Source organism: Tachypleus tridentatus, chromosome 13, assembly GCF_004210375.1.
Source record: "Tachypleus tridentatus isolate NWPU-2018 chromosome 13, ASM421037v1, whole genome shotgun sequence".
NCBI lineage: Eukaryota > Metazoa > Arthropoda > Merostomata > Xiphosura > Limulidae > Tachypleus > Tachypleus tridentatus.
In genome coordinates, this window is record NC_134837.1 from 116,735,801 (window position 1) to 116,760,165 (window position 24,365).

General features: G+C 33.3%; 1 protein-coding gene across 25 annotated transcripts in view; it reads left to right on the forward strand.

Moving 5' to 3' along the window:
• Window positions 1-24,365, forward strand: part of LOC143240755 (homeobox protein cut-like) — a 181,597-nt gene that overhangs the window by 128,371 nt on the left and 28,861 nt on the right. For 23 of the 25 annotated variants that reach the window (XM_076483718.1, XM_076483737.1, XM_076483739.1 and 20 more), the window contains 5 exons: window positions 9,056-9,226; window positions 11,070-11,144; window positions 11,434-11,540; window positions 11,906-12,078; window positions 19,732-20,277. In XM_076483718.1, coding sequence (XP_076339833.1) covers window positions 9,056-9,226; window positions 11,070-11,144; window positions 11,434-11,540; window positions 11,906-12,078; window positions 19,732-20,277 — 1,072 coding nt within the window. The remainder of the gene's footprint in view (window positions 1-9,055; window positions 9,227-11,069; window positions 11,145-11,433; window positions 11,541-11,905; window positions 12,079-19,731; window positions 20,278-24,365) is intronic. The other 2 variants (XM_076483741.1, XM_076483740.1) reach the window with 1 other exon arrangement.

The window sequence follows — 24,365 nt, forward strand, 5'->3', positions numbered from 1 at the left end:
ATCAGTGTAATTGTACCAGCTTGGTTACACCTTAAAGAAATGGATTACAGATAACTTATAACTCATAACTTAGTTTTACGGCGCAATTTTTCAAGCAAATCCTCCGTTTGTCGGCAGTGTTTGTAACCTTTGGACTTATGGATTAATAGTAAATTCTATTTGCGCATACTATTTTTCTACTCGGATTTATTAATTTTGATCATTAAATACCCACATTTATGATTTGAATTTATGTAATATCCAATAGCTATTCATAGTGATACTATACTATGGATCATCAAAAGCATGTCGCTAATCAAGCGGAGCCATCTAAGACACAATCTAGTATATATTATTAGCAATATCTTTGGATAATACACTTTTCTAAACCAGCACGCACAATAAATTGGATTTTATAGCTAGTATAATATGTAGCCATCAGTAAATGATATGAAAGGATATAATATTGTGCTAAATTTCTAGCTTTATAAGGAATATTTTCATTATTTTTTATTCGATTTTAAATTTCAAGTCTGATTTCATTAGATAACATTTCAGCCTTTTTGAAGCAATTTCAAATTTAATTTCGCCCAAGAAAATATTATGATAGTTTAATGTATTTGTAAAGTTTCATTTTTCAAAAAAAAATCATTGCCTTTCAAATTCAAGTTGAACTGTTACAGAATGAAGGCTTTACTATCAGTAATAGTTTGAGTTGTTCCAGAATGAAAATTATACTTTCAGTGAAAGTAGATTCTAAGTTAAACTGTTCTAGAATGAAATCAACCTTCAATCAAGGTTGATTTGAAGTTAAGCCATTCCAAACTGAAGATCACTCTTTTAGTGAAAGTTGATTTTCAGTTGTTCCAGAAGGAGTCTCTTACTGTTAGTCAAAGTTGATTTTTAGGTTAAACTGTTCCAGTACAAAAAACACACAGTTGTTAAGTTCGATTTTAAGATTGTCAAGCCATTTAACTAAACGTTATAACTGTTATGAATAATCTAGATTTACAGTCTGAACCAAGAGAATTGTCAGTCTGAACATAACACATTTTCGCCCTTTGCCCATTTTATAAGCTGATCAATATATAATTAATAGATAAACCAAAATATAATAAAGCTATTTTTATGTATTCGAAATATAAGTTAGAAATATCTTTAGAACTAATATATTTACATAATTTAGAAATATAAGCACGCAAGAAAATGAAAACAATATAGATTATATTATCATTAGAATAGTTAATTGGTAAAAATAGTCGTAGAATAGCCGGCAGAGGTTATGACAGAGACGTCATTATCAAAGGTCATGTCTGAGAAGTCTAATGATTTAATCATCACAAAAAAAATGTTCTATAGAGAGTAGTAGAAAAAAAACATTATATGTATTCTATAGAAATTAATAAAAAAAACACATTCATTACCCCTAACGAAAAAAAGGTACTCTGTAGGTGTTAGTATGGTTGGAGATCACCAGAGAAAAGGTGTTTTATAATGTGCACACTACTCTCCTAATAAAAAATAAAATAGTTTATTGACTGTTTATCTCTACGTTATTATTATACACGTGATCCACGTCTTTTTTTTCTGGTACTAAACTATTATTAAAATTAATTGTAGAAATATATTTAAAATTACAATGATACATTTTTGGCGAGTTTTTTTTTATGTAACCTAAAGGGAATCATTCTTGAAGTGTCAACACCTCCAGGTGCACGAGACCGTAAGCTAAGATTTCTAGCGATCAGACACTTACTCTATAGCTATAACACACTTTGGGTGAATTTTCTCGTTTTTACGATACTTTTGTGTGTCTGTTGTAAAGTGCAAAGCCGTGAAATAGGCCACCTGTACTCTACTTACTGCGAATATTGATACCCACATTTTAAGGTGGGGGTGTAAATATAATGTATCATTTTTGTAGTGTATAATCGCCATATACATGCACTTTTTGCGGCTGGTGTTTCATATTTTATCGATATGGGACTTGATCTGTTTAGTACAAAAGTTTGTTATTCATAAGGACAAAAAAGCATTCTATACAAGATGTGTTTAATAATGCAAAAAGCTATCTCTATATCCATTATTCAGTGTTGATGCTACCCTCCCCTATAGCAAGCAAATACTAAAAGCTTTGTGCTTTCCGTTAGTGAGTCTGATCTTTTGTCATTTGAGCATCTTTCAGGCTCTATTCCAGCGTGCTGTGTGATACACTCCGAACCTTTCGTATTAAATATTTAACCGTTCTGTTCCATGCGGATTCGATGGCAGGTTTTCGTGTCAGCCCTAGGCCGCGCCGATTTATGGCATTGTCAAAAATTATTAGTCGTCTGAGAAAATATACTAACAGAGTTCATTTTGTAAGAAAACATGCCCTCTCGAGTTTCAGTATCAGATGCATGCATACTTATAAATTAATTATTATACTTCTACTAAACTATCTCAAGGATCAGAGTACTTAAATCAAGTCTGAGTGTGACATAAATTGTTATAGAATTAACTCTTATTATGTGCATGTAATACCTTCGTATATGTAACACAACAAAAACGAACATTAATATGTTTATGGAATTGTAAGTTATTTTATTTTTGTGCCAACTGTTTATTCCTTTCTAACGAAATGTATCGCGGTTGTTTTACACAGTAAAGTAATTGTGTACTGTATTTTAGGAACGTTACACATCTATTATAGCAAAGTTGATGCTGCTAAGCGGTACATTTTCGTCGGTCTCACGGATGTGACAAAAAGCGTGCGTGTGCGTGATTCGGCTGCCCTAAAGCGATAGTAAGGGGGGAATAGAAATGGTTATCAAACTCGTAAAAATGAAGTAATTGATGAAATAGAGGTTTTTAGACCTCCCATGGTGATCAGGGGTCGGGAAGTTTAAAATTGTCGTCACATCGTTGACACAAGAAGCAGTATCAACAGTGGCCTCTTATCTGTAAAGTTATTGTGTCTGTTGTAAGATTAGTATTCCTAATGTTTTACTATAGGGTTGCTGTTCCTAATGGAATACTGTATAGTGTTTTGGGTTTACTACTGCAGGGTTATTGTTTTTATTCTCAGGAGTCTACTTAAGATTATTATTTTTTCAGTTGATTGTAGCATTCTGAGTAGGACAATATACTGTTATTTTTCTGATGTGAAAATGCTGTCATGAGTAAGATACTATAAGATTGTAGCTTCTGATGTGAACATGGTATATTAAGTTTAATAAATTATACTTCTATGTTCTGATGTGAGAATGGTATTTTGCGTGGGTTGTTTTCGCCGTGAGAGTAGTATTCTTTGTGAGTCACTATAGGGTTATTCTTTACACTGTGACAGTAGTATTCTATTTTAGTTTTTATGAGGATGTTGTTTTCGTTGTGGGGGTAGTATTCTACACGGTTTTCTTTAAAATTGTTCTTTTAAATGTGAGCAGTATTTTGCATGAGCTATTATAGGGTTAGTGTTTTCTTTGTGAGATTAGTATTCTGTACAAGGTTGTTGTCTTTTTTATAGTATAGTATTTTGTTTAAGCTATTAAAGGTAACCCTTCTTGTAACTGTAAGAATTATCCTCTATGAGAACTACTGCAGAGCTATTATTCTCAAAGTGAGATTAGTATTCTGTGTGGGTTACTATATGGTTATTGATTTCATTGTGGGAATAATATTCTGCATGATTTACTGCATAAAATTGCTCTTTTAATTATGAAAGTAGTATTTTGTGTGGGCTGTTATAAGGTTGTTTTCATTGTGAGATTTGTATTCTGTATGAACTGTTATAGAGTTTATATTTTTACTGTGCAGATAGTATTCTGTGTGGGCTTTTGGAAAATTGTTGTTTTCATTGTGAGAATAGTAAGTATTCTGTACGAGTTATTATAGGGTTGTTTTCATAGTGAGAGTTTTATTGGTGTAAGTACAGTATTCTAAATCCAAAACTGTATTATGTAACATTCATGACGAGATAATTTATCGTCTACTTGACTATTTGTGTATTTTATTAATAATTATGCTTTATTAAGTTGGATATTTTGTGTATTATATATCGATACACAAAATTGTGTATGATAACAAACCTGTTATAGGTTTACGTCTTGCGTGCTTCGTTGTGAATAGCAAAGGGTGTTTTATACCTCGGGACATCACAATTACAAACAGTACTTAGAAGCAGTTAGAAGTACTACAACACATAGACTAAGTCTACTATGGAGTTATCCTACCATTTGTCTCGATTTTCAGACGACATTTCTTGCTCCGTGTTAAGTCATAGTTGAAACAATGTTTAAACCAACTAGCACTCCATCTGCCGAAAGTAATTGGATTTTGTTAAGTAGACAGTTTCTTCCTTTCAGAACGGAATCTCAAAATTATACAGTTGTGTTCCACGCAGTGATTTCTGCAAAAAATCATGTGTTTTCAGTTAAATCTCACTGGAATTATTAAATAAACTTTGTGTGTGACACAGTTTTAATTCAAGCTTTAGGTGTATGTGCGTAACCCGCTAATAATGCTTTGCACTATTTACTTCAACCCTACAAATCACGTTATAGAAAATGGTTATTGAATATTTTGCTCAGGTCAATTCAATTTCATATGTGAAGTAAAGTAGCTATTTTATTACCCGTACATCTACTATAATAACTTTTTAACATTTTTAGCTATATTTACCTCAATAAGTTGTGATGCTTTATTTCTGAGCCTTAACCTTTGTTGTTACATTTGGATCTGTGGATAGAACAGAGGCAGAACATTTGAACTGGAGCTTTAAGTACTTAATACCTTGATTTAACGTCAAACACCGAAGTCCTGATTGAAGCTTCAGTGTTTGCTTTGTTCCGGCGTAAGAAACATAAGTCCTGAATGAAGCTTTCCAGTTACCTAATTTTGAAGTCAGACACAAAGGTTTTGATTGAAGTTTTATGGTTACCTTGTGTTATAGTCAGACAGAGAAGCCTTGCTTTAATACTTGCCTTGTTGTGATATCAGGCAGAAAAGATCATGTTGGATCTTCAGTGTTTTATTTGTTTTAAGTTAACATTAATTAAGTTAGTTGTCGTTTAGCTTCAGTTTAATACATTTTAATTTGTTTTTGTTCATGGCCATGTTACTGTAACGTCAAAATCATATTTCACAGATGTTAGATATACAGGACTATTTAATTTAAGACTTATTGTTTAATTTTTTTGGTGCTCGAATATTTAACGATTATATCGTTTGTGTTAAAATTTGGTTATTTTTAGAGAGATAGTTGTGGCAAGTTTTGTTACGTAACTTGATACGAGTCACGTGTTGTGTATGTAATTTAATTGTTGTACTATGCTTTCCTAATATTGTTAACGTCATCATACTCAAAGCTTCTAAGTTTTTCTCCTTTGTTCGATATTGTTGTAACTAAAGGGCTAAATATTTCTAGATTTTTTTGTCGCTTGTTATTTGTTTGTTTTTGAATTTCGCGCAAAGCTACTCGAGAGCTATCTATGCTAGCCGTCCCTAATTTAGCAGTGTATGACTAGTCCCTCTAGTCCCAGCTAGTCATCACCACCCACCGCCAACTCTTGGGCTACTCTTTTACCAACGAATACTGGGATTGAGCGTCATATTATAACGCCCCCACGGCTGAAAGGGCGAGCATGTTTGGTGCGACCGGGATTCAAACCTGCAACCCTCGGATTACGAGTCGAACGCCTTAACCCACCTGGCCATGCCGGGCCATTGTCGTTCGTTATAAATATGTGCACATACAGAGAGGAAGAAGTAGGTTAATGAAAATAAGTTAAAGTTAATGAAAGTAAATGTGATTGTGTGATTGTCAGTTTAGCAGGAAATATCTAATGTGAGTTTCACGTTTTGAATTGTAACAACAAGTATAAAGAATAAAATTTGTCTTGTCAAAAAGTATTCTACAGTACGTGAACTCGCCTTTGTGAGTTTTGAATAAAAGGTGACAATTGCTGTTGGTAACCAACAGTTATAGTGGTGATTTTGAACTGAGTTTCACAGCATGAATAATAACAGCAAAGATAACAAAGAAGAATTCGTTTCGTCATTTGGGTTCTAAAGTAACTAAATTAACGTGTGTGAAGTTTTGCCGAAAAAGTGAATTACTTATAGTTGTAAATTTAACTGTTCTGAATATATATATTATTTTAAAACAAGTGGATTGTGTGCTGTACACTTATTGTCTACGTCTATCGTTAACAAGTTACAGAAACGTACTGTAAAGAATCTCAGCTCCTATGAAAAAAACCTGAGAACAGAAGTATCGCTATTACTGCTTGAACCATCACAAAGTCTTAACGATTAACTCACGAAAACATGCATCTCCGGCTGGGCTTAGTAAGCAAAGTTTGGCTTCCGTTAAAATTGGTTAATTTTATGCAGTGAGATCAAGACGTGCTTTTAAACTGGCCAAAGGTTCAGTGATAATCTATTATTTTGTTTTTTCTGCCCGGAGCTGGTTTTTAAAACCGTGATTATATGTTAACTTGGCATCCTTTCGTGGGGGCCACATGGGGTTTTAGGGCCGCAACTTCTACTTCCTGTATGCTATAGTGAATCACGAGATTCTACAAGGAGTTTATATTAATACGCCTTGTTTGAATTTCGTATCATTATGTTTGTTTATACATACAGAGAGAACCTCTCGTGAATAGTATTCATTTCGTTTATTGTGTTTCACAAGGCACTGTGTTCCGTAAATGATGCGTTTGTGGCAAACAAATATCCTCATTATCCGGAAAAGCTAGATGAAGGTTGGTGTGATTTATTAATGAAGATACTACGTCAAACCCGGTATTGAACCCATGGGACTTGGGTACGATATGCCAGAGTTCATTAGAGTATCTGATTTGAGCATGTGTCGTTACCTCGCTTTGGTTGTGCACAACACTTTCCAGAAATCATGCCCAACTTATCTTTGTTAATCAGCCATTCACAACAGCACAACACACGGATGAAATAATAGTTGTTTTGTCCTTCTTTAAACTGGATTTTGGTTTTTACAACAGAAACACTTTGAAGGTTTATTTCTCGCTGTGTTGTGAGAAATAATTCATACTCTTAGAAGAGAAAGTTTTTTTGTGAGATACCATTGAAATTTCCAGTTTACCAGTATAGTTGCTTTTATGTTAACAATACTTTTCACGCTAACTTCTATCATGATATAACCAGCATCTTGGACCTTGATTTATAACATTGTGATATATGTTCTACATTTTATACTGTGCATGTTTCACCACTGATTCTTTATCTTGTCATTTGTTTTGTTGCTGTTGATCAAAATACAGTGTACATAAAACACATGCCATTTTAAAAGAAGAAAAACAAGGAAATGATAACTCTGGGGTCGTTGCACTAGTTCAAATTGTGTCCAAAATATCATTCAATCTTCGTTTGTGTTGTTCGATAAAACAATTTTAATATTGGAAGTAGATTGTGTAAAAAATGTAATTGAACTGAATCAATGCAAGTTAATAGAAAATATTACATTTTATAACATTACATTATTTCAAAAATAATATTTTTACCTGTGTAAAGTGTGTGTATGTGTGTTGTTAAATTTAAAGGAATCATTAGATAATAAAACGAAAGATTTATATTGTCCTCCATAATGTTTATTTTAACTGTTTTGTAATTTTCCTAACTATACTTCAGCAAGTTAATGGATAAAAGGAAAATTCTGTAGAAATTTATAATATATTTGTCTATAATCTGTAAAAAATAAATAAAGATGGATATGAAATAGACATTAAAGTATCGATCTAGTTAAATCCTCACCTTGAAGGTAGGTGTGTAGTACACCTCACTCTGCAAAGACCAATTCTACATGACTGATTGTCGCTGACGTAATTGCTAAAATACTGAACTTTTCTTAAAAGGCCCTTGATTATACAAATGTAGATTACGTTTTCTTACAGAAAACATTAAACATATTTCAAAAAAATAATTTTCACAAATTAACATCTTTTTTTTTTCAACGCAAATCTAAAATGAAAAAAACTCGACCAAAAAAAGGTTAATTTTTTACATTGATTTATCATAAACTTACAAAAATTACTTATTATAAATGCACTAAGATGTTTCTTTACATGTTTATATAAATCGATTCTTAAACATAAAGCTTAGGTTGGTCCCATATATATCTGTGTGTATTTTCTTGTAGCAAAGCCACATCAGGCTATCTACTTAGTTCATCGAGGGGAATCGAACCCTTCATTTTAGCGTTGTAAATCTGTAGACTCACCGCTGTACCAGCAAGGGGGCTGTATATGTATATATATTGTTCCTTTACCTCTAAACACAGAGTTTAGTTTACATTCTGAAATACTCATTAAGTTTTTTTCTGTACTTTCCTTATAGATATTAACAGCTGGCAGATAAGTAATAATCAAAGCAATTATTTGGTTATCATTCTGGTTATTATATTTACATTACATTTAAAATCTCTGTTCATTATCGTAGTGTTTAATAATACTCTAAGTTGAAACTAAAAAATATTATTTGCGCTAAGAGTAACATTTATTTTGGGATGATTAGTGTAAACATTGAGATATTAGTGAGAGTTAGTGTAATTGTGTGTATTTATACATATATATATATATATATATATGTTAATCTCTAAACTCTCCACTATTTTGTAACAGTAACTAGTATGTCTAGAAAAGAAAAACACGTGTTGTTTCTCTCAATAGTAACTTGTATATTTCAACCTATTTCATTCAGGACTTCAAAAAAATAAATTGAAAACGTTATTAGAAATTAGGAAACAATTATTACGTTTTACTGTCTTATTGTGAAAAGTTAAATATTTTTGTTTATAATGTTTGGAAATATTAAATTTAAAAAGTAATAATAATAACTAGTACAGGGTTATGATATGTTTGGTACCAGTTGTTCTTTTTACAGTATTTATTGATTATTGTTATTTTCATATTATAAACAACTCATTTATAATTCAATTGTTTTTGGACCTTCCCAAAAATGTCACATGTAAATTTGGTTAGCCTTGTAACAGGTAGGCTCATTTCTTAAGTGCCTCAAACATAGAACGTTCTAGTGCAATAAATATATCACATTTTACCGACAGAGGGTATTACTGGTGGAGAAAGAGGTATCTTCTCTAAAGGAACGGCTTGAAGCCATAAAAAATTCTCTTCAGTTGGCTGAACAGATCCAAAAAACTTCCGATATGGAGAAAGCCGTTAAGGTGCTTAGCCAATCAACACTGGAGGTCGAACTAGCTGCTAAAGAGAAGGAGGTAAGATAAATTGTGGCGGTATCTAGTGAGCTGATGTTTCAACATATTAAGCATCCCATAAAATAAAATATTGTAGATAATCTGTAAATCAGAGGCTTGTGAAAGTTAATCATTCAAGTCGAATAAAACAATTAATACCAAAATTAAGTAACAAACTGTTTCCAACTAGCGATAACTTAGTAAGAAAAACAACAAAGAACTAATTAAATTCTCGAGTATTCTTTAAATTTGGTGTTCATGAATATATATATATTGCTTTGAAGGGTGTGTATCTCATCACAGTAATTGATATGCATCTAGATACAAACGTTTTACCGACGGTTTCTTACAGATTGTGACAATCTTCTCAGTAATTTATTATCTATATTACTAATATTATCTTATTACAATACTTCACACTTTGCGGTACTTTTTTTCACAATTTTCAGGTTTGATCTCCTAAATGACAGCTGATAAGTTTGTTTGTTTTTTGAATTTCGCACAAAGCTACTCGAGGGCTATCGGTGCTAGCCGTCCCTAATTTAGCAGTGTAAGACTAGAGGAAAGGCAGCTAGTCATCACCACCCACCGCCAACTCTTGGGGTACTCTTTTACCAACGATTAGTGGGATTGACCGTCACATTATTTGCCCCAGGGTGAAAGAGCGAGCATGTTTGGCGCGACGGGGATGCGAACCCGCGACCCTCAGATTACGAGTCGTACGCCTCAACACGCTTGGCCATGCCGGGCCCAGCTGATAAGAGAAATAAAATAACGGAAAGTTAATATCTATCTATTTGTTTTGTTATTGTTAATTTACGTTATTTTGCATGTAATGTTCTTGATAAACAAAATTCAGATAACGTGTGGTAGTCGAAACTTATTTCCTTTATTTAATAACTAATTTTTAATAATTTTTTTAGGAGTTCTGATTTTATCTGTACGAAAGATTTATAATGTTTACTGAAAATTTGTCAAATTTCGTGAAAACACACAAATCGTTCCGTCATACCTTTAATAACTAACACAAACAGTATCCAGTATAATATTGATCATTACATGATGTTTTAGCACTTGACACTTGTTTGCCCACCAGTGGCACAGTGGTATGTCTGCGGACTTAACACTAAAAACCGGGTTTCGATACCCGTCGTGTGTAGCTTTGTGCTTAATTCTGAACAAACAAACAGACACTTGCTCTCGTCATTCGAGTAATTATTCGAAACATTAATAACGTCAGGGACAACTATTACAGCGGAAACTCTTTACAACCGCTTTATTACTTACAGAATTCGGTGACTCAAAATTGTTAAACTACATTGTATGGTGAATAGGAAACACAAATAACTGTAAAACGAGTGTTTCATGCTTCATAATGTTTAAATAAAAACATCATACATTTTCACTGTACACTTTCTATATTAATATACTTTTTATATATTAGTTAATAGCTATTGCGTGCACTTAAAAAACGAACCATATCTAGAAGTCATTAAACTGACACCACACTTTTTTTTTCTATACATCACAATGAATAAATACACCCTTGATCTGTGCACTTTATTCAAGGTGAATAGAAAGTAAGCGGTTGGTTATCAGGTTTTTGTAAAATAAATTATCTACTGTTTGCACCCTACATTTACAGTATTATATTAATTGCGTTTCTGTATGTGTGATTGATATGCCTGTCATATTATCATACATGGTTAGATTTATTACTGTCTATCTCGCTATATCCGCGTGTATTTGAACTAGGAATTACTTAGTGCATATAATTAATGCAACTTGTTGTTTGTGTTCTGATGAAAACGTAAAGTTCAGAGACAAAGGAGAAATATTTGATTATGATTTTGTATCGTCTCAGATATCCCAACTGGCTGATGATATACAGAGTCTACAATCCACAGTTAACAACTTGAAACAGACAAGTGCCTCCCAAGTAAGAAATTTTCTTAATGTGATTAATATTTAGTTCTGTAGGAAATATTTTAAGAACAGATAATGAGGTAAATACATCTTAAGGTTCTTCTTAATTTTCCAAATTAACGTAAAATTATAATCAATAAAAAAGTATTACTTGAAAATTAGTTTTTAAAAAATAACAATTAAAACAATATATGTGTCATATGGAATTTCCAAAGTAAAAGAGGAAATACCATGAATAATAAATAACCTATTTAAAACAAACAAAACATTGACGAGTATTTTGTGGTTGACATTTTTGGCAGATTGCTCATCTGCAAGAAAGATTAGTTGAAAAAAATAGGATAATCCACGAACTGGAAGAAAAACTTACTCATCAGAAAGATTATGATGAGATAAAAAAGGAACTAAGGTAATGAAAATTGTTTGATTTCTTTATATCAAGGTAGTTAACTTAAGAGTTACAAAAGTAGATAGGAAAGTGCTTGAACATATACATGAACGTATGTGTATAGGTATATATTAAGTTCACTAGTTCTTATAAGTTTGGTATTTATAATACTTGATATTTGGGAATCTAACAGTTGACAGTTTTACCTTCGTCATAAATTTTGGCTTGTTGTTAGATAACATTTATCAGGGCAATTATGTTCTTTAACAAACTGTAGAAATTAGAATTACCATAAATGTAAATGATTAAACTTTCATGTTTTGATGCAGTGATGTAGAAAATAATGGTAAAAACTTCTCAGTTGAAACTAAAGTTTGTTGAAATAGCATTCTGAAATCCGTGGAGTTTCCTAACCACGTGAACTCTGAAGAAGACCGAGACTCTAACGCCTCGGAACCAGAATCTATCTCAAAGTCCACTGAAGTTCATGTTATAGAACAGAAAAAAACATCGCAGTCCCGAGCAACCTTTCTGAAAGTGACTAATCCCGACTTGTCAGGTAGGACAACAAAAACAGCAAAAATATTAGGTTTCAGATCTCACAATAAGGCAGTTTTTAATAACTTGAATAGAAATTTGTTTTACGTAAAGAATAAACGTTGCTATACAAATGACCAAAATAATTTTCTAATACAATATCAGCCAAATTTCATGTATAATTGTGTTTTTTTGTTTTGCGTGTTCTGGGAGACATAACTATGTAAAATAAAGTGTTTGTCCAGACCTGATATTTAAAGATAGGTTTGGATGTAAACTTCGTCACTTTACCTAGTCGGACTTCATTAAGAATACTTTTTTTTTTTTTTTTTACAAGACGAAATTGTGTTCATTGCGAATATCGAATCCCGGTTTTTAGTGTTGTGGTTTCTCCATGTTAGTACTAAGCCAGTGGGGATATCAAGAAAAGGTTTGTTTATTTGTTATTAAGCAAACAGATGCAGAAGGGATTATCTGTGCTGTACTGTACCACTGCAGTCATCGAAACCCGATTTTTAACGTTATAAAACCCAAACTTACCACTTAGCCACCGATAGAGAAGCCGTGTAAACGAAAATCTCGCTATTGTTTTAATATACATATAATATACGGTTATGATTTCTGTTTCTTGAAATAAAATAATTTAAAGATGTATTTGGTTTGGTTTATTTTGTCGACTGTTTTAAATTAAAATCTCATCATAAAGGAAACTGTTACTATAATTTTAATATGAAGGAAATTTGGTGTTTTTATTGTTCTAGATTTTGTTAGTTTGTTTTGAATTTCGCGCGAAGCTGCTCATGGACTATCTGCGCTAGCCGTCCCTAATTTATCAGTGTAATCACCACCCACTTCCAACTCTTGAGCCACTCTTTTACCAACAAATAGTGAGGTTTACCGTCCCATTATAATGTCCCCAGGTGGGTTAAGGCGTTCAACTCGTAATCTGAGCGTTGTGGGTTCGAATCCCTGTCGTACTGCTCTAGATTTAATCTAGTCCTACCATAATTTTCCACCCTTGTTTTTACAATACAGCTCAAAAAAGAAAGATGGAATGAACATTATTATCACGATTATTATGATGAATTATTACATAAGTTATCGATCAAGTCCTTAAAATGTTTCTAGTAAGTCAACAGCAAGATGCAAATGTGGCATACGTTGTAGAAACATAATGTAGTGTACAGAAACAAAATATATGTATCACTTAACAAATGAAATTATAATTAATTATTTGTATTTATAACATGCATTCTTAAGTCCTCCCCTTCCGTGGCTCAGCGATAAGTATGAGGGCTTATAATGCTAAAAACCAGGATCGACATCCGCACACCACAGATAATCAATTGTGTAGCTTTGTGCACAAATACAAAACAACCATGTCTTCACGCTCTTACCCACCCTCTTTTTTTTTTTTTTACAAGATTTCGAATAAAGTTTAAGCAATTTTCTCCACATATTTATCTGTTTACGAACTGACAATCAATAAAAATATTCGAATGGCCTGATATGACCAGGTTGGTCGCGGGTTCGAATCCCCGTCGCAACAAACATGCTCGTCCTTTCAGCGGTGGGGGCGTTATAACGTGACGGTCAATCCCACTATTTGTTGGTAAAAGAGTAACCCAACAGTTGGCGGTGAGTAGTGATGACTAGCTGTCTTCCTTCCAGTCTTACACTGCTAAATTAGGGACGGCTAGCGCAGATAGCCCTCGCGTAGCTTTGCGCGAAATTCAATAACAAACAAACAAACAAACAAAAGAATATTTGAACACTAAAAACAAATGAGATACTAATCATCTTAGTGTTATTGTGGTACTTTCAAATGAAAATTGATTTACCCAACAAGTATCAAACCGTGACACTTGCTCATAACGACAAATTTGTTCAAACAATAAGGAGAGTAATCTGTGTTTGATAATTTAAGTAAGTTTTCCTATTGTGTATGAGACTGGAAAGGCTTAACAAAATGAAAACATTTTCATTATGAAACATACAAAACGAAAATGCAGTGTACATACTGTTATAAACAAAAAAGGCATTTGGGTTAGATTTCTGTCTAAACATGTAAATTTTAATATATGTTTTTGCTTGATTTGTTTGTTTTTGAATTTCGCGCAAAGCTACTCGATGGCTATCTGCGTTATCCGTCCCTAATTTACTAGTGTATATTTTTGGCGCGACGGCGATGCGAACCAGCGACCCTGAGTTTAGGAGTTGCACGCCTTAACCCACTGGGCCATGCCGGGCCCTTTGCTTGAAGAACTCCACAACTGAACTAAAAATGCACGCTTCAGTTCTACAGGTAGACACAGTTTCTTTGTCCAGTTGCTCGCTTTATCTTTTTTCCCTCACAGCATTGGTCAACTATAATATAAAGTCACTGTCAATTCTGTCAACAACAACAACAAAAAAATCATGAGCGATAAAATTTCCAACATGTGTTACTGCAATATCCCTTTTGGCAGACAAAACATTATCTGCTACAAAGAACAAAGAAATCAAAAGTAAGAAGAACAAGGCAACATTAGCAAATTTCTGGATAACGTGTGTATGCTAAAACTACATACAAACTAAATAAAGAAAAAATTCTATGATACTAAAGAACGTATAAAATACATGATGCGCTTGCATATTACATCATTATAACAATTATAATAATCCCGAAATCTTCTGGGAAAAAATGAATAAGCTAATGGAAGGAGACGACGCTTTATTTATTTATTTTACTCATTTTGTTTTTATTCCATTTTAAAACACTTGTAGCTGCTGAAATACAATTTTTGTCTCATGAGTTAAGACGCTTGTTATCTTTTGTTTTGTATCCGCCGTATTTATAACTATAAACAATCAGGTTTCCTACGTTAGAATACATAGCTCCTTATATTAACAAATATACGTCTTTTCTCTTATTTTAAAATAAATGAAATGTTAATGAAAGCTTACTTTCTTATTTGGCCCGGCGTGACCAGGTGCTTAGCGTGCTTGACTCATAATCTGAGGGTCTCGAATTCGAATACTTGTCACACCAACCATGCGCGCCCTTTCATCCGTGGGGGTGTTGTAAAGTTACAATCAATTTCGCTATTCGTTGGTAAAAGCGTGGCTCAAGAGTTTGCGGTGAGTGATGATGGCCAGCTACCTTTCATCTAGCCTTACACTGCTAAATTAGGGACAGCTAGCGCAGATAGCTATCGCGTAGCTTTGCACGAAAATTCAAACAAACAAAATATTTTGTTTTATATCTGCCGTATTTGTAACTGTAAACATTTTTGTTTAGTTCCGAACAGTATTTTATTTTCACAGTACCGTTTGCAGAATAGAATGTGATGTATTTTCAAATTATCTTAGTGTTAGTGGCTTCACGTTTGGTACCATATCTGATACACAGATGTCATATCATTTTTTAAAATGTATTTTCAAGAGGTTAAGTAAATTAACAATAAGAAACGTTAATACACTTATTTTTTTAAGAAGCCTACAAAATGAGGATTAGTAACTTTAAAACAAAGTGATTTAATGCAAAACATCAAAATGTTAACATGTCTAGGGATATAAAACTCTACCAGACCAAAGTTTCATACTTACACTTAGTTCTACAAAATACCATTAGTAAAAAGAAAGCAAACACCCTATTAATTCATCAGCCTGATAACCATTGATCAATTGCCCTTACTGTTATATAAAAAATGTATAATATACTTTCCTGTTCGTTATATATCCCGCAGTCTGTGAATCTTACTATATCTGGAAGAAGCCTAAGCAACTGGTCTAATACACAAAACTTCATGTAAAGCCAAATGAATAAAAACAAGAAAACGGGAAAAAATATTTAGACAAAAAAAGACAGTAGGATAATAAACGTTCAATAATTACAGTCATTCTCATTGATAGCAAACCTGATAACAGTCCTTGATCAATATGGCGGATATCTTGCGTTGTCACATTTATAACTTTGATGTACTAGTACTGTGGCCTAACATATGTGAAATATTTCAATTTTCAACAGACTACATTGTTTTAAAGCTAATATACTCTCATGTCTCTGACATTTTACCAAACAATGTGTTTACGTTTCTATCGCTACTGGAAACCACCTAGTGGCAAGCTCTCTCTCTCTTTTTTTTTTTTTTTTTTTTGTTCAGCTTGACGATGTTCATAAAAACATTCTTTGACATTGCTATAATTTTATCAAAATTCTCTGACCTTAATACTTGTCAAATATATCAATGGGTTGATGTTAACAGGACTATTACCAACGTCCTCCTTATATGACCACATCTAATTTCATTTTAACATTGACAATACACATTACAAATCTTTTTCCGCTATATGCATTAAAAATATTAATCGACTTTAATTTAGCACTCCAGTCAGTATCCGCCCCAGCAACACAGTGGTATATCTGCGGGCTTATACTCCTAGAAACAGGGTTTCGATAACTGTGGTGGGCAGAGTACAGATAGCTCTTTGTGTAGTTTTGTGTTTGATAACAAACGATAGCTAATCAATACCTAGATAAGTATAGATAAATTATGCAGTGTATTAAAAATAAGTGCGTTTGTGTTTCCTTATAGCAAAGCCACATCGGGCCATCTGCTGAGCCCACCGTACTAGCGGGGGCCAAAAATAAGTGTACAATTTCAACCAAAATGTATAACAATAAATAAGGTCCATAACCGATTAATATTTAGTTTTGATGAAACTGTTTTTTTTTTAGCAATTACCATTCAAAAGAGTTTTTGTCTCTTTTATATCACTTCATTACACTTCAAAACATAACTCAAATTTTAGCATCAGCTTTAACTACGTCATTCATCAGCAGTTTAACGTAAGTCATGAGTTAAACCTCTGAAAACATTAAAAATAATGTTCTTACGTCACAAGTCTCAATTGTTCTTTCCAAAGACAGTGGCTCGATTCACGTAATAATACGAACGTTTCTCTGCTCAGGTAAGTTCCCCACACTTTTCACTATGTTCACATTGATAAGGTGAAACACTCCTCGTCAGTACTACCATATATAACTTATAGAACCGGAAGCAATCCAATTTCCAGCCAAAATGTTGGGCACATGGTGTAATTAGCCGTATCTTTACATTATTTATGGCTAATGGTAGCGAGACATCCGCAATAATAACTTCTCTGAATTCTCTAATATATATTTTTATTTTATGCCATAGGTGCCTTTCGGTAACAATCTATTACTTGCCTTTCATTCTCGATTTTATTACACTGTCAGTGTTGTCAGATCTCCGCTAAAAAACAGTCACCTAATTTGAGTTCTTGTCTAGCAATGTGATATATGTATGTGTACACACACATAAACTTTATTAATTTTAGCTTAGTATATTTTGTACACTTTCCCTACTATTATTAAAAGGACCTGAGTTGCTTATTTCACATTATATTAACAAAATCATCGCCAGACTAAAAACAATTTATCAATAATGCTTTGAAAGGATTCATTATTAAAGATGGCGCGGTGTAACTAACTTGAGTACCCAAATGGATACATCCTGTCTAGAATGAAATTAACACTACCATTGACTTAAAATATATATATATAATAAAGTTGTAGTCATTATTTTATATTAAATGAAAATCCAGAGTTGAAATTTCACAAAATAAGTTTTGTTTATTTACTTTTATATACAGAAGTTTCACAAAATCGTAAAATTTAATTTCAATGCATTCCGAACGGAAACATTAGTATTTATGAATATTCCGAATATTTTCTGAGTATAATACGGTACTCATAGCACCTGGAAGGAAAGTCGAAATGTTTTGAAATTTGAAACTTTTAAGTTCAGTACAAGAACAGCTTTATCGTTTTTTCTAGTCACTATCATCGGCTAATTATATAAACCTCGTATGTATTTAGCAATATAAATCAATATGGTTTCTAGTTTAATAGAGAATTGTGTAAAGACGAGGGCAAAGTGATAAAAGCACAGCTTCGTGATGTTATTAAAAAAACACAAACAAAAAATAGTTGTGAATAACTTCCTCCACAATTGCAATTATGAATTTTTAAAGCTTTCTTTATCATTTTATATTAATAAAAACTTAAAATTGTTAAGTAAAAAATAGTGTATAATAATATACTAAATATGTATTATGACGTTGTGGCTTGACAAAGAAAACATAAGTTTGTATACATGTATGGGACAAGACAAGTTTGGTTGTTTAAAGTTAAGCACACAGCTACACAACGAACTATTTGCGCTCTGCTCACCACGGGTATCGAAACAAGGTTTCTGGTGTTGTAAATCCGGACACATACCGCTGTGCCACTGGGAGGTAGGAACCATTGGGAGGTAGGAACAAGACGAAGTAAATTTAATGTATATTGTGTTCGGTCGTGTGAAGCTTCGGTTTACTTGTAATGGTAATAAAGTTATTTTTATTCTACGTCTGTGGTTATTAGCAAAGTAAAACTGCAACTGTGCACGGTATTTTTTGAGAATTTATAGTTTTTTTAAACTAAAAACTTTGTAAAAAAGTTTAACAAGAATGTAGCAAGATATAGAAATCAGTAATTAAAAACATTTCAGAAATAAAATCTTTGCAAAATTTTAAATTTATACAATCAGTAGTTTTTTTTTAAATGCGATAAATAAAATCATACAAAAATTTTAAGATAAAAGTTTTACAAATCATCAGCAATGAATAACAAAGCAGTACGTAGCCCTAATTTTGTAACTAAATGTGCCACTGTTCATTCTCAAGCACAATTGTTTTAAACAAGCAACGTTGTTAATATTGACTCACGTTAAATAATGACGTATCATAAAGAATGTTTCTTTGTTTTTGAATTTCGCGCAGAGCTACACGAAGGCTATCTGCGCTGGCCGTCCCTAATTTAGCTGTATAAGAGTAGAGGGAAGGCAGCTAATCATCACTACCCACTGCCAACTCTTGGGCTACTTTTTTACCAAAGAATAGTGGGATTGACCATCACATTATAACGCCCTCATGGCTGAAAGGGCGAACATGTTTGGTGCAACCAGGATTCGAACTCGCCACCCTCAGATTACAAGTCGAATGCCTTAACCCACCTGGGTATGCCGGGCCAGGGGTGATGTAAGTTTTAGTTTTGTTATCATGATGAATTGACTTTTAAAATGACAAAATGGATGATTTACTACTTTTATTGGAATAAACGTTTTCAAAAACTTATATTCCTGATTAAATCAAACTTGTTTAATTTTGATATCGCCCTTCAGTGAAATGTTTGTGAACTTGTAACGCTAAAAACCGAGTTTTGATACTGTGGTGGACACAACTCAGAAAACCCATTGTGTAGCTTTGGAAATATTTAGAAGAAGCGCAGGTTATTGCCCAGTCACAAAAATCGTTCAGTCTGGCAACACTGTACACTGTGTACATAAAATAATGACAACTTGAGAAATCTTGACAGGCAACGGCCTATATATACCATTGGCATCCCTACCTACATCAGAATTGCTTTAGAAGCCTCACTCACGATTTACCTAATACTTACTTATATGATGCAATGAACTAAGCTGTAAGGGACCATCACTAAAATAAGCTGCAAGTTATAAATTCGTTACAATACATTTTAAGTTTTTGGTAAAGAAACATACATTTTTTTTACCCAGGCCTGAGCATTATTCTTAACTACTAAGCGTTTTTTGCACCTTTCTTACAGGTACGCTCTCTTCTCGGGAAAATAACCTTCCACCCCCACTTCAAACTGTAGAGACTTTTGGCTCACTTTTAGGTAAAGAAATCGTATCCACTTACACCAATATATTAAAAAAAGAAGATAATGGAAGCTCCTCCCCTGTGACAACCTCATCCCCAGATGGGTGTCTCTCAGTCACACAGGCACCTCAGAACGGAACCACATCGAGTGAACTTCCCAAATCTAAAGATTTTTCTTGTGATCACGTAACTTTAGACAAATTCCAAGAGTGCCTGAGTGAATGCATGGAAAAATATGCAAATGAAACACTGAACACATTAAACATTTCTCAATGTGTGCGGGAACTACTGAGCATGCATAATATTGGACAACGCCTTTTTGCCAAGTATGTGCTAGGACTTTCGCAAGGTACTGTAAGCGAACTACTTTCTAAACCAAAACCTTGGGAGAAACTAACCGAAAAAGGGAAAGATTCATTCAGAAAAATGCATGCGTGGGCTTCAGATGACAATTGTATTTACATGTTAAAAGCCTTGGTGCCTAAGAAAGGTAAGTTTCGAAATCTCGTATTAGACTCCATTTTTAAGCTACTTTTATATTGGTATTCTAACTTAATTATAACTGGAATAACGTTTTAGTGGGCTAAAGGAAAGTTAAAAGACGCGTTTAATTTTTTTTAACAGAAAACAATAAACAATTCGCTAGTTTTATAACTTAGTCAGGAGATGCGGTAAGAGGAGAGTTTGTTGGGGCTGAAGTTACCTCAAAATGTGATTCAGCTTCTTTCTGTAGCTTCCGCACCTTAGCGACAACTAATGAACAGTAACTCATATTAAAGCTGTTTTACTTCCTAAATACTATAGGATAATTCGTAATTTTTTTATCTAGCCTGTTTCAGCCCCTCCCTCCGCAACAGGAGGTATGATGTAACTTTACCGTAACTTTTCATTTCCAGAACTGTACTTCTAAAATTAACACTAAAGATCGTATAATATATTTGTACCAGAGACAAACTGTTTCAATGAGTGATACCATTGTCCGTTGTACTGTAGTGTACAGGGGTGTAGTCGGGTGAGGAATCGAATGACTACTCCAATACTTTATAAACGTTTTACAGGTCCACTGGTTTCTGATTTTTAAGTAAACGCTTTATTTTCATGTAAGTCCCTTCTATATTTAGAATAAAATGTGTTTTTTTAAAACTCCTCTCCAAACTTTAGTGCTGGCTACGACCCTGATGTATGAAGTAAAGTTAACAAGAATATTAATCATGAAATACTTTCAACTACTTGTATCCTAGAAATAGCTCTTCTTCTCTCGTTGCATCTGTACCACTAGGAAAACATCCCACCAGTGGTGTAGTGCTAACTTTTATAGTGCTAAAGCCTTGCCAAACTTTGTCAGGCATGACACATCACAATCAGGATAAAAATCACATATTCAAAAGTTATTTTTTTGTGAGACCATTTTGAATAAAGAAAATATATGCAGCAAATTATTCGAGACAACTTACATTAGTACCAAGTTGAATACACATATATTAGTGAGATAAAATATGCAACATAATTTTCTTTAAATTAAGTAGAAAGGAAAAAAACAAACATCAGATGGGTACCAAATTAAAATTAGTAATATTAAAACAAGTTTTAAAATCACATATCTTATTAATTCATTATATTTTTAAATGTGCTATAGTATTAACAAACTTGATTTTTATAATACCTTGCATACCTCTTATCCTGGCAACACAAGTAACTAAAAAAAGTGTTCTTCATTGTATATTATGTTTGGAACTTAACACAAAGCTACACAATGGGCTGTCTGTGCTCTGCCCCCCATGGGTATTGAAACCCAGTTTTTAATGGTGTGAGTCCAGAGAGATACTGCTGTGCCACTGGGGAGATGTGTAAATAAGAAGCTTTTTAACTTGTGCATTTTAAATACACAATATAATTATAAAATTTACTTTTATTAATTGCTTTAATATCACATTTGTGTGTCTTAATAAACACATGATGTATTAGAAAAACAATTTACCATTTTAATGCTCTAACACTTTCTCTTGAGCTAGAATAGTTACATTGTGCCTGACTCCATCTCCTGAGAGAGAGAGTATGTGCGAAGTGATCTGTGAGCTCTGAGAGTGAACACAGGGAATCACAAACATATAGATTGTTCTGTAGCACTCTGAAAGTTTTGGTAAGAAAGAAACTTAGTTTTGGGTGTAAATTGAATACCTATATATATATATATATATATATATATAGACACACACATATATACATATATGTTTTCAGTTTTTGAAATGTCACAATTCAGCTCCCATTATAGGTGTTGGATGTGTGTTCTAAAGTACTCTGGTAGCACTACATCCTTATTTGACTGGGTAAACAAGTTACCAATTAGTTTTTAGTTGAAGTTAAGTATGTTAGTTACCTTATTAAGCAACATGTAAAACATTTAAATGTTACTGTCATTCAACTCAAATGACCATAATACTGTGTACTTCTTGCCAGTTTAGCATGTATGTCTAGCATTTATTTCTTTATCATGGTCCAGTGGATTTATGTTAAAACTGTACTTTTAGCAATAAAAACATGAAATTTGACACACGTTTATGGTAGACCCTACTCAAGATTTTTGGCTATAGGGCATCTGCAGATTTGCCCAATGACAGACAAAGCGACCATATTAAATAAATGATCACTGTTGGTTAGTAGTAAAATTATATATATATCAAGTGTTTGGGTTGCAAACATCAAATATTGGTATTATATCAACTTTTAATTATTGTGACATGCCAATAAATTATCAAATTATCTACAAAAAAAATTCTTATGTAAACTAGAGTGTCACTAACATGCTATTGAATACTGGCTTTGTTACATGTGAGTACAACAAAATGTACCACTATTATTAGCCCATCATTCAGAGACTGACATCTAGCAGCTAAAGTGCAGAATGCTGGTGTGACTTCATCAAAATACTTACATGTATCACAAGATGGTTTCTGAACTGTTGCCTCCAAAGGGTGACACAGTGTCACACCCAGTACCAGAGCTAGTCACTTGTCAGGACCCAGTGTTCTAGTCATCTTATGAGCTACAAAGGATCTATAGATCCTCCCTGTGGTAAGGGTAACTCACTGTTCAGTGATGGTGAAGTGCTGGACTGATATAATTACTAGGATTTTCATATCAGTGACATTTATGCATATCAACACCTTACTAAATCATTGTTTCACTTCATCTTTCACATATAGCAAAAGACATGTGTCTGCCTTCTCATGTGTGTATGGACTAAGACTGATGACTTTTCTCGACTGATCATAGAATATACCTTTATAACCTATGCTGGTGGTTTGACAGTTGGTTTCAAGTATTGCTGCTTTGGTACATAGGAAGGAGAGTAAATCTTTTTGGTTCCTTCAAGTCATGAAAGTAACTAAGGATTTATTTTTTTACTCTGGTGTAATGAACATACAAAATCACGTTAGTCCCAAGTCTATTCCAGTCTAGTGTGGTATAAACTTGCCAAACTATTCAGTTTGAAAACTAGGGCAACTTGATTCTGCATGCAAGCTTATTAATTAAAGGACATCAGTTTGGCAGATGTTGTGCTATGATTAATACCACTAAGATCCTGTTCTTTAGCTGTATTTGTTTTTATTACTTCAGTGTAGAGAAAGAACAAACACCAAATGTTGATTTAATATGTTGTGTTATCAGGTATAGGTATCTAACATACTATTTGAAATGGGTATTAAACTCAACTGTTGAGGCTGTGTACAGAACTTCCCCAGCTGTATGTCCATCACAGAAGAAACATGTTTCAGTTCAAAGGCCAGTGCATTCCAAGCTTCGATAGGTGTATGTCTTAAAGACACCTGTATTTTATTCATGGAGTGTTTTCCTTTGCTTGGTGAAGTTTTGTGTTGTTGAACTTCAGGCTACAACAGTCATGCCTATTGGTACTGTTAAGTTACAAAGTTGTCTCAATATCCTTGCCATCATCTGATCATGATATAGTTATTGTGCTTGGCATGCAATCAATGATGTAGAAGCCAAGGAGATTTTCAGGAAGGGTCTTGTAACCTGTTCCATCTGTGCACACTTTGAAACAGCTAGATAGTGAGGCACATTTGATGTCCTGTTCACTAAGAATATATCTTTCCTGATATGTCACATGCTGCATATCTGAGATGCTAAACATTTCTAGGTCTACTATCTGATATACTTTGACCATCTTCATTCAGTCAGTAACATGGGATATCATATGAAATGTAGACAAAAAGAAAGCATAGTTAGAAAACAATAATGCTGACACTAAACATCTCAGGTGAACAGCCTAATATTTACACATTAAAATCCACATCTGGCTGATTCGCTACACCTCAAATGGCAGACGGTGTGAGTGATTGCTTATTGAAACAAAAGTATCAAAAATGAACCTATGACATATACCAAAGACAATGAAAGTATGTCAGATAGGAAACTCAAACCATTCTTTAATGTCTATTTTGTAAAATGACTGCCATTGGCCATCTAAGATAAATCTATAACCAGAAGCATTTATTAAGACATGCTCTGACTATGTGCTATATGTCATGCTTTTATCACTGGACACACAATTCTTTC